We start from the raw sequence: 18,577 nt of genomic DNA, 5'->3' as shown, positions 1-18,577 counted from the left end.
AGATAAGGCCCCGAAAGACTGGGGCTCACCAACAGCTGATACGAGATGTCCTAACAAGCAGAATCATCAACCTGAACATCGTTACCTGCATCGCGAGATGCAGGCCCCGGGCAAAAAGGGACGTCAGTACATTTGAATTGCACTGGTATGTAAAATAGCTGAACAAAAGAGCTGTAAATACTGGAACTGAAACTGAACTGCTAGCTGATAAACTGATAACTAAACAAGGAAGTAAGGATGTGAATACTCTCTCTCCTGAATGATGAACAACCTGTTTAACTGAATATTAAACTGCGGCCTCAGGCCCAATATATATATATATATATATGTGTGTGTGTGTGTGTGTGTGTGTGTGTGTGTGTGCGCGCACAACTGCGGCCTCGGGCCCAAGTATACGTATACATAACTGCGGCCTCAGGCCCAAAGATGCATAAAGCATAAACTGCGGCCTCAGGCCCAAATACAAGTGCTCAACATTCAGGAATTTAGAATCAGGAACTGAGAATCATACTGTAATAAATGATACTGAAATAAAGAGCCATACAAAGTGACATGATACTGTAATAGTGAATAGGATTAGACTGAGATGAATATTCATAATAAGTTGATCTGTCATAACTGAGACTCATAGAATATCTAATGATTATGAAACTATGCCATCTAGAGAATAGAAGTTCTACTACTATTCAGGGAACTAGGTCATAGTTACTTTCTGAGGAAACTGGTAAGGGTCATAATGAATATGACGTAGGTAGAATCATAGACATTCCCAAACGTAAAGAGTCAGCCTTACATACCTTAACTTCCGGCTCTTGAGCGTAATACAACGTTTGTCAACCCTTTCAACTTTAATCTATAGCATTACAAGTCAAAGGGATTCCATATTAGCTATAATGCTCATGTTTTGGTCACTTAAGCATTTCATCAAACACTTGGTGAAAATAAAGCTTCATAGTCCTTATTAATGGTGTCTCTACACCCAACAACCCATTTCCTCGCCCCTAGATAAATTCTAAAGTCTCAAATGGTTGTAATCGATATTATTCTTTATCACCCTTAAGCTAGACAACACCCTTAACCAATAATCAACACTCAACACCCCAAATCTATAATCGTTCATGCTTTTCTATCAAACCCATCAACTCATATCTCATGAACTAGGGTTTATAATCATTAAACCAATGCTAGAATCAATTAGAGGGTGAAGACATTACCTTTTCGAAGTTCAAACCCTTGAATTTCAAGTTCTAGGCTTCATTCTCTCAACAATGATGACCCAACCGAATATCTAATGATATGGAGAGTTTACCCATCTTAATAAGATGTTGGGAAATTGAAATTAACTTAGAATCGCCATTAGAACTTACCTTGGGTGGTGGAAGGACCCTTAAGTGGAAGGACCCTTAAGGAGTTAGGTTTTTGAGAGTTCCCCTTTCTAGAGCAAGTTTTTATGTTTTGGGGCTGTGGGGAACGAAATATAGCTTTAAAACGACCCCCCACTAGCGCGCCCGCACTACTGGAGGCTTGCCCGCACTACTGACCTTGCTAAATGGCAATAACACTGCCTCAAAATTAGCGCGGCCGCGCTAATGGGCGCGCTACCGGGTGCGCATGTGCGTGCTGTTCCGTAAAACGCACATAACTTTTTGTACATAGATCCGTTGGGGCTCCATTATATATCTTTTAAAAGCTATTTCAAAGGCCTACAACTTTTATGTTTCGAACTTTTCCCAATTCCTTACACATTTTCACTAAAACTTGATGGAAGACAAACCTTCTGCAAACTTAGTTGATTTTTGTCAAATCTTATGCACCTCTCTTTCCATCTTGATTTTGAAATAACTATTTTATCCATAATCATCCCGATGGGACTTAACATGTTCAAAATATAATCTTACCACTCATTTAACACATTCACTCCTAAGTCGAATTTACGGGGTGTTACACCAAACTCTCTGACATCAAGAATCTTCTCTCCGCCACTCAATCCACTATGGGTGACATTCATGCTATTTCAAAGGAAACAGGGTCTGACGTGTCAAAAATCGGAGTTGCTGTTCTCAGAGTAAGGGAGAATGCTGTCAAAGTCTTCACGGAGGTTCACGACAGGCTGGATGGTATGAGCGTCGCTGCAAATACTAGCTTCGAACAGTTAAAGGAGGCCATCTGCAACACCCTTACCTATTTCCTGCGCCGCTGGTGTGGATGTTTTTCAAAACTTTTTTTTGACAACTTGTTTTGGTGGTATTGTGGGCTGTGGTTTAAGCCCTTGGATAATTCTCTTTACCTTTTCTGCTTCCCTGTTATCTATGTTTATAATCACTCTTTGCTGATGGCAAAAAGGGGGAGAAAAAGCCTATGTTATGTATGTGTACAGGTCTATGTTATTTTGCCTATGTTATGTGTATATGTACAGGTACAAGTCGACTATGTGTCTATATGTGTATGTGTACAGGTCGACTGCACACATTTTATATGTGTATAGGTAGCATATATTGTATAATGTACAGGTACAAGTCGGTCCAAGTCGACTGCACACATTGAAGGGGAGAATCATGGACAGGTCAAGTCAACTGCATACATTGAGGGGGAGTCAAGCGTACATACATTGAGGGGGAGTCAAGTCGACTAGTAAAACACAGGGAAGTCGACTGGTGTTTACTTCTTTACCTTATTATATTATTTTGCCATCATAAAAGGGGGAGATTGTTAGATCATATTTTAATGATGCAAATAATATACATGTGTAGGAAATCAAGTTCAAGAAGTAAAGAAGACTGCTCGAATGGTTCATGATGTATAAGGGAAGAAATCAATCAGCATGTGATCAGCAAATCTGGATTGGTCTCGTAAATCTGGGCGCAATCTAATCAACGAATCAGTCAGCAATAACAATGATTAGCTGAGCTGGAAAAAAATCAAATAAGCCTTGGACAAAGATACGAATCATGGGCAGAATCACGGAAGACTAAAGGATACGAGGAGATCTGGGAAGCGACCACATTTGGAAGATCCAACAATCAAGGAGAAATCAATTGAAGCAATCCTCTGCTAAAGGAAAGCAATCAAGAGAAGCAACGGCTAATTCCTTATTCTTGGAAAGTATCAATTCTTTCCAAGGATCAAATCTCTTGGGTTGTCAAGCCTCTACCATCCATCAAAGTATTTATACACCCTTGTAAACCCTAGCTAAGACATACTTTGATCAAACCAAATCACTCTCTTTATTCTACTGCAAACAAGCATTGTCGTTCACTAAGATCTGCTGTGTAACAAGTCAGGGATAGAAAGAGAGCATACAACTGGTGAGGCATTGTATAAAAAACGAGTGCTGGAGAAACTGAGCGATATACACCACATTTGTACTCGGAAGAAACTCATTTACTGAAGAGAACTCCCTTGCAACCCAAGGGGACTAGATTAGGATTCACATTGAATCCGAACTAGTATAAAAATTCCGGTATTTTTAATTCCTGCAATTATTCTCTGCATTTTACTTTCCGTTACCATATCTGCTAAATTATCATATTCAGCCGACTACTCAAGTTTTAAGTCAACTTATAAGTAATTAAATTGAAGTATTTACAATTCACCCCCCTCTTGTACTTTCATATTCCGGCGACTATATTTTCAATGTAACACTATCAAATCAATTGCCCTTTGAGAAATCTATCATTTACCAAGCTATATTAATGATAATTGAATAAAATAATGATGAAAAATTTAAGGACTCAATTAAAATAGATTATTTTTAACATAAAATGGATTCTTATACTTAGCAAAAGAAAACTACCAATCAAACTAGAATGTAAATGCAAAGAAATGTACTAAAAGTGCAAACGATTAACATGCACAATAAAATTTTAGAAACTTTGTACAAAGACGTACATACATATAGGTGTAATAATAAATTTGAAATAGATACTTCTATAGTCGGTTTGGTTCGGTTTTATTCCGGTTAGTTTTTGATTAAATTCAAAACCAAACCAAATTTGATCGGTTTTTAAATTCAAAATCAAAACCAAACCAAACCAAAAAGTATTGGTTTTTTGGTCGTTTTGGTTTGGTCTTCGGTTTGGTTCAATTTTTTGGGTTTTTATAAACACCCCTAGTTCAAAGAAAACACTTAACCACCCATATTATCCACTAAAAATGGGTTGGATAATGAACGTTTTAAAAATGGGCCAAATATGGATAAAAACCATATTATCCATTTAGAAAATGGATAATCAATTGGTAACCAATGGATAATCAACGGGTTTAACTTTAACATTTGTAAAGCCTCAAATTGGAGTTCCTCGAGTTTAGGAGACTAGAAATTCTCCAAAAAAATAATCATATTTAAGAAGCCATGGACAATATGGTTACTCATATTATCCGTTGGTTAGCCCATTTTTTATCGTATTAAATATAAGTCGGGTCGGATAATTTATCTGTATGGGCATTTACCCGTTTTCGATCCGAATCATATCCGACCAGACCCACCCATTTGCCACTCATACTCCTACGTATACCCAACATCTCAGTGCCCGTTTGGACATAAAATTTGATGGAAGATCTTTTAAAAAAAAGTCACTTTTTTTCGAAATCAGCGTTTCTTCATAAAATTTCCAATTTTTACTTGAAGATGCATTTTGGAAATTTTCGAAAATTTGAAAAACTGCAAAAAACTGTTTTTCAAAATTTTCACTCAAACCACACGCAAAACCTTCAAAAACAACCCAAATTAAAATTTATGTCCAAACACAACTCTAAATTTCAAATACCATTTTCACTAAAAAAAAATTTCACCATTTTTTCGAATTTTACAATTCTTATGTCCAAACGCCTACTTAATATTTCTTTTTCTCTTTTCTTCACATTTTGATCTCTCTTCCATTTGTTCTCATCCATTTTCGCAATTCACGTGCATTTAATCAAGTAGGACCCCTTTTTAGTTTAGTGGCGCTCTCATCTTCTCAACTTAATATAAAACCAACCACACTCCATCTACATTACCCTCCTTCCAGTTTCGTCTCTCCCTGCTCTCCTTCAACAATGGCGGCGGCGGCGGCTCCATCCCCCTCTTCTTCCGCTCTCTCCAAAACCCTATCGCCTTCCTCCTCCAAATCCTCCACCCTCCTCCCTAGATCCACCTTCCCTTTCCCCCACCACCCCCACAAAACCACCCCACCACCCCTCCACCTCACCCACACGCACATTCACAGCCAACGCCGTCGTTTCACCATATCCAATGTCATTTCCACTACCCGAAAAGTTTTCCAGACCGAAAAAACCGAAACTTTCGTTTCCCGTTTTGCCCCTGACGAACCCAGAAAGGGTTCCGACGTTCTCGTGGAGGCCCTCGAAAGAGAAGGGGTTACGGACGTCTTTGCGTACCCAGGTGGCGCTTCCATGGAGATTCACCAAGCTTTGACCCGTTCAAGCATCATCCGCAACGTGCTGCCGCGTCACGAGCAGGGCGGTGTCTTCGCCGCTGAGGGTTACGCACGCGCCACCGGCTTCCCCGGCGTTTGCATTGCTACCTCCGGCCCCGGCGCCACCAATCTCGTCAGCGGCCTCGCGGACGCGCTACTGGATAGCGTCCCCATTGTTGCTATAACCGGTCAAGTGCCACGTAGGATGATCGGTACTGATGCTTTTCAGGAAACTCCTATTGTTGAGGTAACTAGATCGATTACCAAGCATAATTATCTCGTTATGGACGTAGAGGATATTCCTAGGGTTGTACGTGAGGCTTTTTTCCTCGCGAGATCGGGCCGGCCAGGCCCTGTTTTGATTGATGTACCTAAGGATATTCAGCAACAATTGGTGATACCTGACTGGGATCAGCCAATGAGGTTGCCTGGTTACATGTCTAGGTTGCCTAAATTGCCCAATGAGATGCTTTTAGAACAAATTGTTAGGCTTATTTCTGAGTCAAAGAAGCCTGTTTTGTATGTGGGGGGTGGGTGTTCGCAATCGAGTGAGGAGTTGAGACAATTCGTGGAGCTCACGGGAATCCCCGTGGCAAGTACTTTGATGGGTCTTGGAGCATTTCCAACTGGGGATGAGCTTTCCCTTTCAATGTTGGGTATGCATGGTACTGTTTATGCTAATTATGCTGTGGACAGTAGTGATTTGTTGCTCGCATTTGGGGTGAGGTTTGATGATAGAGTTACTGGAAAGTTAGAAGCTTTTGCTAGCCGAGCGAAAATTGTTCACATTGATATTGATTCAGCTGAGATTGGAAAGAACAAGCAGCCTCATGTTTCCATTTGTGCAGATATCAAGTTGGCGTTACAGGGTTTGAATTCGATATTAGAAAGTAAGGAAGGTAAACTGAAGTTGGATTTTTCTGCTTGGAGGCAGGAGTTGACGGAGCAGAAAGTGAAGCACCCGTTGAACTTTAAAACTTTTGGTGATGCTATTCCTCCGCAATATGCTATCCAGGTTCTAGATGAGTTAACTAATGGGAATGCTATTATAAGTACTGGTGTGGGGCAACACCAGATGTGGGCTGCTCAATACTATAAGTACAGAAAGCCACGCCAATGGTTGACATCTGGTGGATTAGGAGCAATGGGATTTGGTTTGCCCGCTGCTATTGGTGCGGCTGTTGGAAGACCGGATGAAGTTGTGGTTGACATTGATGGCGATGGCAGTTTCATCATGAATGTGCAGGAGCTTGCAACAATTAAGGTGGAGAATCTCCCAGTTAAGATTATGTTACTTAATAATCAACACTTGGGAATGGTGGTTCAATGGGAGGATCGGTTCTATAAGGCTAACAGAGCACACACATACCTGGGGAATCCTTCTAATGAGGCGGAGATCTTTCCTAATATGTTGAAATTTGCAGAGGCTTGTGGCGTACCTGCTGCAAGAGTGACACATAGGGATGATCTTAGAGCTGCCATTCAGAAGATGTTAGACACTCCTGGGCCATACTTGTTGGATGTGATTGTACCTCATCAGGAACATGTTCTACCTATGATTCCCAGTGGCGGAGCTTTCAAAGATGTGATCACAGAGGGTGACGGGAGAAGTTCCTATTGAGTTTGAGAAGCTACAGAGCTAGTTCTAGGCCTTGTATTATCTAAAATAAACTTCTATTAAGCCAAACATGTTCTGTCTATTAGTTTGTTATTAATTTTTGCCGTGGCTTTGCAAATTGTTACTGTTGTACTATTAAATAGTTGATATTTATGTTTGCTTTAAGTTTTGCATCATCTCCCTTTGGTTTTGAATGTGAAGGATTTCAGCAAAGTTTCATTCTCTATTTGCAACATATCTGGAGATTAATTTCTAGTGGAGTAGTTTAGTGCGATAAAGTTAGCTTGTTCCACATTTTTATTTCGTAAGCTATGTCAGGCTGGGTCAGATTGGAACTTCCTCTTTAGGTTGGATGTAATCCCTATTTGGGCAATTGAATTGTTGGCTTTTAATCTGAGCAAGTTGATTTGCAGCTTTCTCTGAGTCCTAGGAGCAATACGTTATCTCTGTCTCCTATTTCCTAGTGGATAATCTTATGATGGAAATTTGTGGAGTTAGGAAACTGTAGACTGCTAAATTTCTCTTTGTGAGGCGTCTGATAGGTATGCTTTCAATCTATAACAGGTTGATCAGACTTTGTTTGCGTATAACAATATTACGCAAACAAACAAACACGTGCTTTTTAAACAGTAACAGGTGCTTAGCTACCGACGTTACATCACATATAACAGGTACATGTATATCTGGCGCTGCGCTTTTAAACAGTAAATTACATTTTTGTATTATGCAGTGACCAGACCCAATTTATGGGGTTTGTTGTTGTGTTATGCACTGAATCTTAAACATAAGATGCAAGCTTCATGAGAAACTATTCTTTGGTATTCTATTTTCTTATAATGAAGATGCACTTATCATTGCCAAAATTATATCCTACTTTTTTTTCAAGGTTACAAATTCTCTAGAAAATCATTTTATGTGGAGTTAACTAGTATCTTTAAACATTAAGTAATTATCTCCCGAGTTCTGCCTGCCTCTTATATTTCTTTGGTGATTCCTCTTTTTTTTAGGGGTGCTGTGCTGGGGGATGTTTTGTGGAGCAATCCTTTTGCGGAACTACTTATATTCAATATATTAAGTATTATTGGTTTATTTCTTTTAAAATCCAGATTTGATTTCACAACCATAATCGGGTAATTCATGATACCCATGAATATTTCTATCAAATTCTTAATGCATCTATATAAGCACAATTGTGATTTTACTCAACTTTGAGCATGTCTTCAAAGTTGAAAATTTAGGTGTTTCTTGCATGGTGTTATAGCTGTCAAAGTGGTGTTAGGGACGAAAAGTTTTGCGGATGAGGGAGAGCTCTGCATTGCGTAGAAGGTCACCAAACATGTCTCCTCTCTCTATTTCTACTAGCTTCGCGTAGAAGCTGCTCAGTTTGTTGAGAGGACCTATATTACCGAGGAAGATACATCAGTTTTTAAAGTTAGGAAAAACATTATTATTCATTAGTTAGTTACTATGGTTCTGGTTGATCTTGGTCCATAATCAGGTTTTCATCTTCTTCTTAAGTTATCTCATTTTTGCTTTGGGGTGTGTCTTACAGTTTTCATCACAAAGGGAAGAAGATCCATTAGAGCATCACATGTTCTTTGAACCTTAGACAAGACTCTTTGTTTAACCCCAACACATTGTCCTTCAATGAGGTTTTTTCCTAGGGAGAGAAGAAGAGTGGAAAGGCATGAGAAAAGCTATATCCATCAACTCGTCCAAACTTCAAGGTAGAACACCCAAAAAGAATCCCCATTCTGTAACGTGTTCTAAGTCATCTATTACTTCCACAAAAAAGTTGTTTACACCATATATGTCCATTCCAGAAAATAATTATGAAGGTTGGGAAAAATCGTGGTTCCATAGCCATAAGGGAGACAACTCTCTTTCCTTTGCACGGGGTTGGGTTTGGGATGGCGGGATTTGCAGCCGTACCCTATATTTGTGCCACCTTTTAACAGTGGCGGAGCCAAGATTTTATTGTTATGGGTGCTTGCCGGAAAAAAATTCCAAAGAAGGGTAACTGAGTTTGATTGTGGGTGCTCACTCAATACTTATTTAAATTTTTTGATATTGCCTAGGTAAATCTAATAAATTTGGTCAAAAGCAATGGGTGCTTAAGCACCCATACTACTATATGTAGATCCGCCACTGCCTTTTAACATGTACCATATTTTTAAAAATTATTGATTTGGTAGCCAGCTGACAAAATTTTTGTAATATTATGACAATTATACCCCTGACAAAAGGTATAAAAGCCGCATAACGCATTAATCGCGTGATCTGCAACCTCATTTGTGAAAAAGATCCTCCATCACTCCATCCCTCGTCAAAGATCTCCTTCAACCCTGGTCGAAGATCTCCTCTCTTCTCAGCAGCTCTATTAAAAAACCAGAACCTTGAACGAGATTCATCTTCAGATTCAAAAATTACAATACATTGTAAGTATTGCAATTCATCTTCAGAATTTGCATTAGTTTGTTCAACTGATTGAGCTTCATGATATATGTTTCTACAATTATTTTCGTAGTTCGTCCTGCTTTTTAAGTGTGGAACTTAAAAAACAATATCTAAATTCAGTTCACGCCTATAGAAATTTTCACTTATGGTCATTTACAAATCACACTTGCATGAAGTTGTTTGACGTTGATATAGCATGAAGTTTTCACTTATAGATCTTCAAAAACTTTTCAAAACTTAAAATTTAACGCGTGAAGGATATAGCATGAAGTTGTTTGATGTTGATATAGGCTTACAGTAACCTTCATACGACATGAGTAGTGTTTTCCATATAACTTGAGCGTAAAATTATGAAGTTTCAATGAAATATAAGTTAAAACTTCATGCTAATGTAGCATGAAGTTGTTTCACGTTGATATAGTCTTAGTTCAGAGTCTGAAGTTTCAATGAAATATAAGCTAACACTTCATGCTAATGTAGCATGAAGTTGTTTCACGTTGATGTAGTCTTAGAAAATTAGAACGGTGGAGCTGGATGGAAAGACAATCAAGCTGCAAATTTGTAAGTATAGTCGAGTGTTGCATGTTCGTTCGCGTGAATGCTTTCAAGTCTAAGTTATAGTACTGAGCTTATGTTGAAGGTCCTCGGTCATCTTACAAGCCATTTGAACTATGCATTTTATCTTTATCATTTGAATTCCATAGATCTCAAATTCCATTTCTGGGCAAGCTTACAAAGTAATGTGAGCATGTGATCGCTTTAAGCCACCAAATGCATCTTTGATGCAGTGTTTTTTAATTCTTAGTAGTTAGCATGTTGGCGAGTTTCAGACTAGCACAATAAAATCAGCAGTTACCGTTATTTAATTAATTGGTAGTGTGTGCTAAAACATTGAATATATCCACTTTAACCTCTCCTTTTTATCAAGTAAGAGAATTTTACTAACAGTGGGCATATCCACATTACCCTCTTATTAGTGATATCAGTGTTGGGAAGCTGGCATTTCCTCAAAATCATAATGACTAGATTGATCAACTAACCGTTGATGCTTGCTCTATGCTGATTTACATGTTATAATACCAGCTTCCTCTTTTTCTTTTTGTAGTGGGATACTGCAGGCCAGGAGCGGTTCCGCACTATAACAAGCAGTTATTATGGGGGAGCACATGGGATCATTGTGAGGTATTACATACATCTGAAAATAGTATGGCAGAATGGTATGATTATACGACTAGAGAACAGATAACCAGGAAAGAAAGAAAGGGAGAACCGACCGGGGCCTTGCCCTTACTTTAGCTTTAGGAAGAAATCCTGACTTTGGAGCTCAGCTTAGGGATCAGATATCGATATCGGAAGATCAGGCCCATCACTTCTTCTTGACTTCGATGATTGCCAGCAGGAGGATCATCGAAGGTTGGAGAAAGAGATAGAAAGCTGACTAGAGTAGGGGGTAGAGGGGCACATTGATTAGAACTTTCTCTGGCCATAAAAAATTGGAAAAGTAGTTAAGATTTAAATTTCATTACCTCCCTTGCATCTCATTCTGTCTGCAGCTTTTTGCTAATCCTCTATTGCTTATGATACTTCTTCTTGCATCATCTTAATGCCTAAGCTTGTTGAATCTTTTGAAAATACAAACAATATATGCTTATCTTTCTCTAACTATATCTTTATAAGGTTAAGACATACTGTCAATCACCCACTCTATGATCCTGGGGTCAATACTGAACCCCACAGCTGGTAAATTCCGAGTTTCAGTGAAGGTAACTGGTAGGCTAGTGTTGGCTCCGAGGTGTAATTAATTGACATTTACTCTTCTTTCCTAGTTAATATCGACTTTGATATTACTCCCTCGCTCCATATTATGTCACGGAGTGTGACCTTCCCAGACATGACCAACTCTGAGAAGACTAACACATTAGTAAAACAAATATTACTTGCAACATTTTGTCTCTGAACCTATTCCATACCTTTTTGGACTTTTTGGTTCTCCTTTATCCTGGCAACTTTTCAATAGTCCGTTCTCTCACCTCTTCTTGTTATTGCCATGCGTCGTATGTCTTACAAGTCCTTAAATCACTTTTAAATATATGATGATGGAATTTTTGAAGAGGTAAAAAAAGGGCAGCCCGGTGCACTAAGCTCCCGCTATGCGCGGGGTCCGGGGAAGGACCGGAAAATTTTGAAGAGGTAAGAATTGGAAAAGAAGAAAAGCCTAGTTTCTCAAAAATAAAGATTTCAGTCTTCGTGTGATCTGCCAAAAAAGAAAGAGTGTCATATAAAATGAGATGGAGGAGTGATAGATTCTATTTCGTCCCATCATTGTTTTTGAAAAGTGCAGGATTTAATAACTTACGTATAAAAATATTAATATTAACTGCATATATTTTCTCCTTTTGGGGGGATTGGGGGAGTAGATGGTCTGGTTTTGTAGTATAATTGCCTATCTGTGATACACGCCATCCTCAAATAAGTGTGCCATCGATTTCTTTACAGCGGGTGTATGTTATAGATTAACTAGATTCATGTAAAGCTTTTTTGCTCTCTTTTCTTGTATCCTCTAGCTTAGTGTCATGGTCTTTTGAACACACTGGTTAAAGAAAAATGCTCTTCTTATTTGTGGTTATATTATGGTAGATTGTTTGCGTTGTAACTGAAATGGAGAGCTTCAACAGTGTCATGCAATGGCTGAATGAAATTGACAGATATGCAAATGAGAGTGTTTACAAGGTTGTGGACACACAGACGGGAAAGGTATTTTATGTTGCCTCTTTATCAGATAAACCTTTGTTTCTTTGTACTGATCGGGCGCGGTTTAGCCATACTATCAGCCTATTGAACATGGCTTGCTGACAAATGCTGAAAATCATCTCATTTTGTTATAATTATTCTAACAATGCTCTCATGTTCTTTTCATTTGATTCCTTTCTTAAACTCAAGCTATGTGCCTCAAACGTGTTAGTTCTTTACTATACTAGAGTAGGATTTTTGTTTTCAGGATATACATTTAGACTATAATGTCTTTTGGAGCGGAAAAGGTATCTTCCTGTTTTAGGGGTTGTCTTCTCAATGAAGATGTTGGACATATCTTTGAGAAAAATTGATCAAGTTGAAAAAGTAAAAACTTGTAAATTTGCTTATGCTACTTTTTCTTTATAGTAGGGTTACGCGTGGAGTATTTTCTGCAACCATTATCTTTAGTTTCTGTGTCCTCAGTGGAAAATTGAAGACGAACATACTTTAGATGCTACAGTTGGCTAGCTCATTATTAGCAGTCATTGTGACTTTGCATCAAACCATCATTTGGACATGTCTGCAGACACCATCATCAGTCAGAAACATTGCATACCTATGACACCAGTGATCCACCAGCAGTTATTCTATCCTCCGTCCTTGTGGCATACTCGTTTGCCTCATGAAACCCAAGTCTCACTGGAGTTAGCTCTTCATCTCAGAACTCCCTGAATTCAGTCACTGTAGTCACACTTTTGTTTGATCTGTGTCCCCTCAATGCACTTGAGTATATGAAGTCTCTGGGTAGGTGCACAATCCTGGTGTCCATGATTGCTCAAGGTACTTGGGCAGTGATTCCAGTTCGAGGTTGAGCAGAAGAGTGGGAGGGAGCACTATAACTTAGTTCATGTGTGCAAATAAACAACCTAGAAGTTTTGTCATAAGTTATTCTTTGTGAACTTTGCGAGCGCAGGCTTTCTGGAGGTAGTGTGTGGTCTATAATCAGGTTGTTACATGTGACTATATAATAATTGGTGGTGTTTGATTAGTGTTTGACTTTTTGCTGTTAAAGATATATTATTCTGAAAGTTTTTCATTTCCTTGTGCTCTGGTTTCAATGGAATACCTCTGATGCTGATAGATAACACATGAAAATTGATTAATATGTAAAAGTAACCCTCTAGTAGATATGAACTACTTTAGATGTTTGTAAACATGTCAAAATAGTGCTTTGCGATATTGAACTTGATGATGTAAATTTTTTGAAATGCCTTTCTTTTGATTATTCTGTATTTCTTGGTTTAGGTAGTGACATAACAAAATATGTGATTCTAATATTCTCCAAATCATTCTATCAAAGTATGAAACTACCTCGTCTTGACCAATGTATGAACGTATGATCTAGACAGCTTACTTGTCAGTTATGTTCTTATTCCCAGTTCAAGCAATTATGCATTTGTAACATCACTTTAAATTTATTCAGGCTTTGGCAGATGAACTAGGTATCCCTTTCCTTGAGACGAGTGCAAAAGACTCCATTAACGTGGAGCAGGCTTTCTTGACAATGGCGGGAGAGATCAAGAAAAAGTAAGTGGGCTAATATTTCTTTCCTGGTTTTATTTCTGCAAAAAGTCTAGTTCCACCATTTTTTCTCCCCATAATTTATTGATTCTATTTCCGATACATTCAACATATTTAAAGCTTACCAAGATAGATTGCGTTAGTGGGTATGAAATTGTGAATATATATAGCTATTGTACATAGTCAGACTGCTACTGTTGCTACTTTTTCTATGAACTAGTTTTTATATTAATGAATTTAACATGATGTGAACAATGTTGGTAACAAGTAAAAAGTTGTCTTCCACCCTGAACCACATCTCTTAGTAGTTTGTAGTTGGTCTTTTCGTAGTTCCGATTTAGGAACCTAACCAAATTTTTTATTTTGCAGAATGGGTAATCAACCAGCTGGAGCCAAGAAGTCAGGTAGCACTGTTCAAATCAAAGGACAACCAATTGAGCAGAAGAGCAACTGTTGTGGCTAACTGCTGACACTCTGTTTCTGTATCGCTCTGTTCCAATTGCAAAATTTGAACAGCTTGTAACTAAACATATGTTTACTAGAACTAGAATGTCCTTCCGTTGGTTGAAATGTATTTCCAACTTTGCTCATGGTGTTATGTGAACGTTGCCTGCCTGGAATGATAAGTAGACGCCGAGAGGCAAATCTGATAGTATGAGTTTAACTTCGGCGTGCGCCGACAATGTGTAGCTGTTTGACACTAAAAATAGAGTGACTAAGATTTATTTACACTGTTTGTAAGATGGATCCATCTGGCAATAACGAAGTGAAGAATGACCAACTTCGCGAAGCAAATATCATGTTCCCTATGCAGCCTCGGCTTGTAAGATGAACTTGCAATTTAACATTCATTGTTTCAGTAAGTAGTTGAGAAAAGTCGTGTGTTATTTTCCTCTTGATAATTTCTTGCCATTAGTACGCCCCAAGTTTACTTGCAGGTGATTAGTTGTAACAGTAAAAGTCGTATGTCGGGGAGAAAACAAGAGGTATTATTAAAATACGTAGTTGGACCGACACACAAAAATATGAGAGGACCTTTGCGTGAAGAAGAATAAAGAGATATCCTAATTGTGTGCAAGATACTAGAGTAAATTAGACTTATTAAGTCATTTGGATATTAGACTCTTTAAATTTTAGAGAACCTCATTTCACCGGATGAAAAAGAACTCTAGAAATTGCCGTCTTTAGACTTCTTGCTATATGGTGGCAAATCATAGTCTTTAGTTATAATATCACACCATACACATTAAATAATTGCTGTCATTTGAACTAACGCTGAAGCATTGAAATAATTGATTTAATTCTTAAAGAGCCATACTATAACAAGATTTTGACATGTATTGCACATTTCCTTCCTAATGTTGAAAAAGGGTATAATATCTTTACCGAGAATATAGAAGGCAAAAAATGACTACTAGTTAAAACTAACAAAAGGAACAATATAGGGGCTTAAAAATCTAATGACCATCAAGATGAAGAGCAACATGCCTTCTTGGGGGCAGGATCCTCTGCCCCAACAACAAGAGTCTTCCCTTCTTTGATGTTAGCAGTTGCTGGCTCCTCGGAAGAAAGTGGCTTCTTACTGATTATCCGATAGATTTCTGAAAGAATCGTCTGGAAAGCCTTCTCTACATTTGTTGCCTCCAATGCAGATGTTTCGATGAAAGAAAGGCCTTCTTTTTCAGCAAAGCTTTGAGCATCCTCTGTATCAACTGCTCGAAGATGCTTCAGATCCGTCTTGTTTCCAATGAGCATAATCACAATGTTCGAATCTGCATGATCCCTCAGTTCCTTCAACCACCGACTAACATTCTCGAAGGTGGTTGGTTTTGTCACATCATATACCAGAAGAGCCCCAAGAGCACCCCTATAGTAAGCACTTGTAATGGCTCTGTATCTTTCCTGTCCAGCTGTGTCCCAGATCTGAGCCTTGACGGTCCTTCCCTCAACCTAGACATATATCAGAATTAAGCAACAAAGATTTATATAACATAGAAATTCTGCAATTACCAAAAATTGTAGAAGTACCCATAGCAACAAGAACACAAGTGTTATTCAATGGAGGGTCAGCAAGGCGAATTTAAAGATAGAATGCACTTTGAGTGGTTTTCCGGAATCATGTGTGACCTCATTGAACTTACAAGTTGCCTCTTACTCCTTATCTTAAAGATAGAAAGCACTTAGAGTGGTTTTCCAGAATCATGTGTGACCTCATTGAACTTACAAGTTGCCTGTTACTCCTTATTTTGGATATCCTGGCAACCCCATTAAAGGTAGCATCTGTGCACCACTGCACCAGTTGTGCAGTCAACTAGGTCCTTCCAAACTTTGAATATTAGTAGAATGCCCTCTTTATTTGTATCATGAGTAACATTCGACAGGTGTCAGGGCATCTCCAACCTTGCCCCCATCCCCCATAATGGGGGAAATTTTTGGGGGAATTTTGCTCCAACCCTCCCCCATTTTTGTCCCCAAAATGGGGGATGAATAGTGTTCCCTCAAATATGGGGGTGCACTATTCATCTCCCCCATTACTATTCATCAATTTTTTATTATTATTTTATTGTTTAATCTTTTAATTTATCTCTTTATATATACCTAATTATGTTTATGTAATGTCTTTATTATATTAATATTATATCTTAACTTTGGTGTATAATTTTGATAAATTAATTTTCGTGCATTTATTATTTTTATGTAAAATTATAAGTTATAATTTTACATGAAAATCATATAATCATCTCAAAAAAATGAATGGTGCAAATATAAAATATTAGATGTTGCTAAAATTGAAAGGTGCGAATATAAAATATTCGATGTTGCTAAAATTGAAAAGTGAAAATTGAAAATACATTAAATGAAAATACATTAAAATTGGAAATACATAAAAAAAAACTAAAAATACATTAAATTAAGATACATAAAAATTGAAACTACGGTAAATAGCATAATAATAATAATATTATTTAAAAATTTATGATATAAAATAATTTTATAAGAAATTATATGTGATGAATATGTAAAAGAAAAAAAAGATAGATTTTCTTTAATAGAAATAAAAAATAAAATTTAAATATAAGATAATAATATAATATTGAAGAGAGAGAAGAATATAAAATGGAACATATTTTTTTGAAGTAAAAAATAAAGTAAATAGTTGGAGTAACTTTACTCTATTTTGAAGTTTATCCCATTTTGAAAGAAAAAATAGAGACAAGGATCGGAGATAGCCTAAAAAGGAAACAATGCGACATAAATTGATATAAAGGGAGGACTAATATTTTTCAAAAAACCAATATCTGACTTGATGAAATTGCTTCGATCACGTGATTGTAACCACCAATGAATCCAAGAACGAAGAGTCTTCCTATACTTCTTAACTAAAAGTCATATGGAGTCCTTGAAAATGCATTGCTTTTATGATTTTCTTTTCAATTTTGACACAAAAATACAAGTCTGATACTGCCGCTGATCACGCATACAGAGGTCCACTTCTTAATGTAATGAAAATAGTATTGTATACGGGTAAAACCGAGCTCATGATGCACCTTGACTTCCGACAAGATAAGCCAGGCTCGAGATGTGATGGCAAGGGACCAAAATCAAGCCGAAAGTCCTATTGAGCCAGAGCCCGGGGACACGACACCTGCCCTCGGGAATATCGAGGTCATAGTTCAAGAATCGGTCCTGGCCTCAAACAACTTCGAAGGACATTGTCGACAATCAAGCATTACCAACAGAAAGCCAAAATATCTGTGATCGACCGAATATCACGGCGGGGATCTCGGCATGAATCGATAGGGAACCGACAATCAATTAATCAGAAGATCTTTTACCTTTTATAGAGTTGTACCTAAGGTAGAACTCCCCTACTATATAAAGGGGGTCTGATTACTCATAAAAACAACTGTAACATGCGCTCCAAGGCAATATATTATCATTTTCTCTGTTATTTAGCTTTTTTCATTTGTTCATCAGTGTTGACTATAGCGAGCCCCGATCAAGGGTGAACAATTTCACTAAGGCTGAAACTGTCTTATTCGCATGGTTTGAATTCATTTTATATTTACTTGTTCAATCTAATCCAATTTATAGCTTTGTGTCAAACTAATTCGCGTATCCTTAAAACCACTTACAAATTTAATTGTTATCCGATTTTGAGGGTAAACAGTTTGGCATCCACCGTGGGGCTAAGGATAATAGTGGTTGTTTGATACAAACTTCTATAACACACCCTATTTTACACTTGTTCTTTGGAGTGCTTTTGGTTTCAGGTTAAAGTTTTAAATTTCGAACTCCCAGTCTGTCCCTCTGAACGTGGATGCTGAATCCGACCACCATGGCGAGAAAAACAACAAAGCACCTGGTAATGAGGTGCCCCTCGTCGATCCCAACGGAATTCCGTTACGGACACGATCGATGCTAGCTCGCACGTGGGCATCAACGCAAACTTGCGTATCGATCCTGAGAACAGTATCCGCAGGGAAGTCCGGTCGGTTGCACAAAATACGCACGGGGGCGAAGATGATAGGATCAACTTGCGGGTAATCTTCAAAATGTTACAGGCTCAACAAACAGCGATAAGCCAAGTCCAGAACCAGAGCCGCGCGCCGAGCAGGATTGAGCCCGAACCATCCCGGGAAGTCGTCCACAGAAATGAATCGATCTCGGAGAGGTCGAATGAAAATGAGTCGGGGACCAACCCTGAGATCATGAAGATGCTCGAAGATCTAACAAAACTGATAGAATCGGGAGAGAAGAAAATCGAAGC

The 18,577-nt window shown here is 38.1% G+C and overlaps 3 protein-coding genes across 3 annotated transcripts; 2 read left to right on the top strand and 1 right to left on the bottom strand.

Moving 5' to 3' along the window:
• The first annotated feature begins 4,871 nt into the window (after positions 1-4,871).
• On the top strand, positions 4,872-7,254 carry LOC109206158 (acetolactate synthase 1, chloroplastic). Its single transcript, XM_019368947.1, has one exon. The coding sequence runs from the start codon at positions 5,038-5,040 to the stop codon at positions 7,036-7,038; it is 2,001 nt and encodes a 666-aa protein (XP_019224492.1). The 5' UTR covers positions 4,872-5,037; the 3' UTR covers positions 7,039-7,254.
• Positions 7,255-12,114: 4,860 nt separating this feature from the next.
• On the top strand, positions 12,115-14,525 carry LOC109206157 (ras-related protein RABD1-like). The gene is made up of 3 exons (XM_019368946.1): positions 12,115-12,246; positions 13,709-13,812; positions 14,176-14,525. Exons 1-3 carry the CDS (start codon positions 12,151-12,153, stop codon positions 14,267-14,269), a joined length of 294 nt encoding a protein of 97 aa, XP_019224491.1. The 5' UTR covers positions 12,115-12,150; the 3' UTR covers positions 14,270-14,525.
• A 551-nt stretch (positions 14,526-15,076) lies between these two features.
• LOC109206156 (ras-related protein RABA2a) lies at positions 15,077-15,756 on the bottom strand (the record flags this gene model as incomplete). Its single annotated transcript, XM_019368945.1, is given in 1 exon segment — positions 15,077-15,756. A coding segment is annotated over 1 exon segment (483 nt), but the record flags the coding sequence as incomplete, so codon positions are not given.
• Between the last annotated feature and the right edge of the window lie 2,821 nt (positions 15,757-18,577).

This window comes from Nicotiana attenuata, unplaced genomic scaffold (genome assembly GCF_001879085.1).
Source record: "Nicotiana attenuata strain UT unplaced genomic scaffold, NIATTr2, whole genome shotgun sequence".
In the NCBI taxonomy this organism is placed as follows: Eukaryota; Viridiplantae; Streptophyta; class Magnoliopsida; order Solanales; family Solanaceae; genus Nicotiana; species Nicotiana attenuata.
The sequence above is the reverse complement of the archived record's forward strand: the minus strand, read 5'-3'. Positions and strand labels throughout refer to the sequence as shown.

Coding starts and splice junctions, on each gene's coding strand:
- LOC109206157 (XM_019368946.1), top strand. CDS start 12,151: ATGGAGAGCTTCAACAGTGTCATGCAATGGCTGAATGAAATTGACAGA. Junction 12,247..13,708: donor TGGACACACAGACGGGAAAG/GTATTTTATGTT, acceptor AAATTTATTCAG/GCTTTGGCAGATGAACTAGG. Junction 13,813..14,175: donor GCGGGAGAGATCAAGAAAAA/GTAAGTGGGCTA, acceptor TTTATTTTGCAG/AATGGGTAATCAACCAGCTG.
- LOC109206158 (XM_019368947.1), top strand. CDS start 5,038: ATGGCGGCGGCGGCGGCTCCATCCCCCTCTTCTTCCGCTCTCTCCAAA.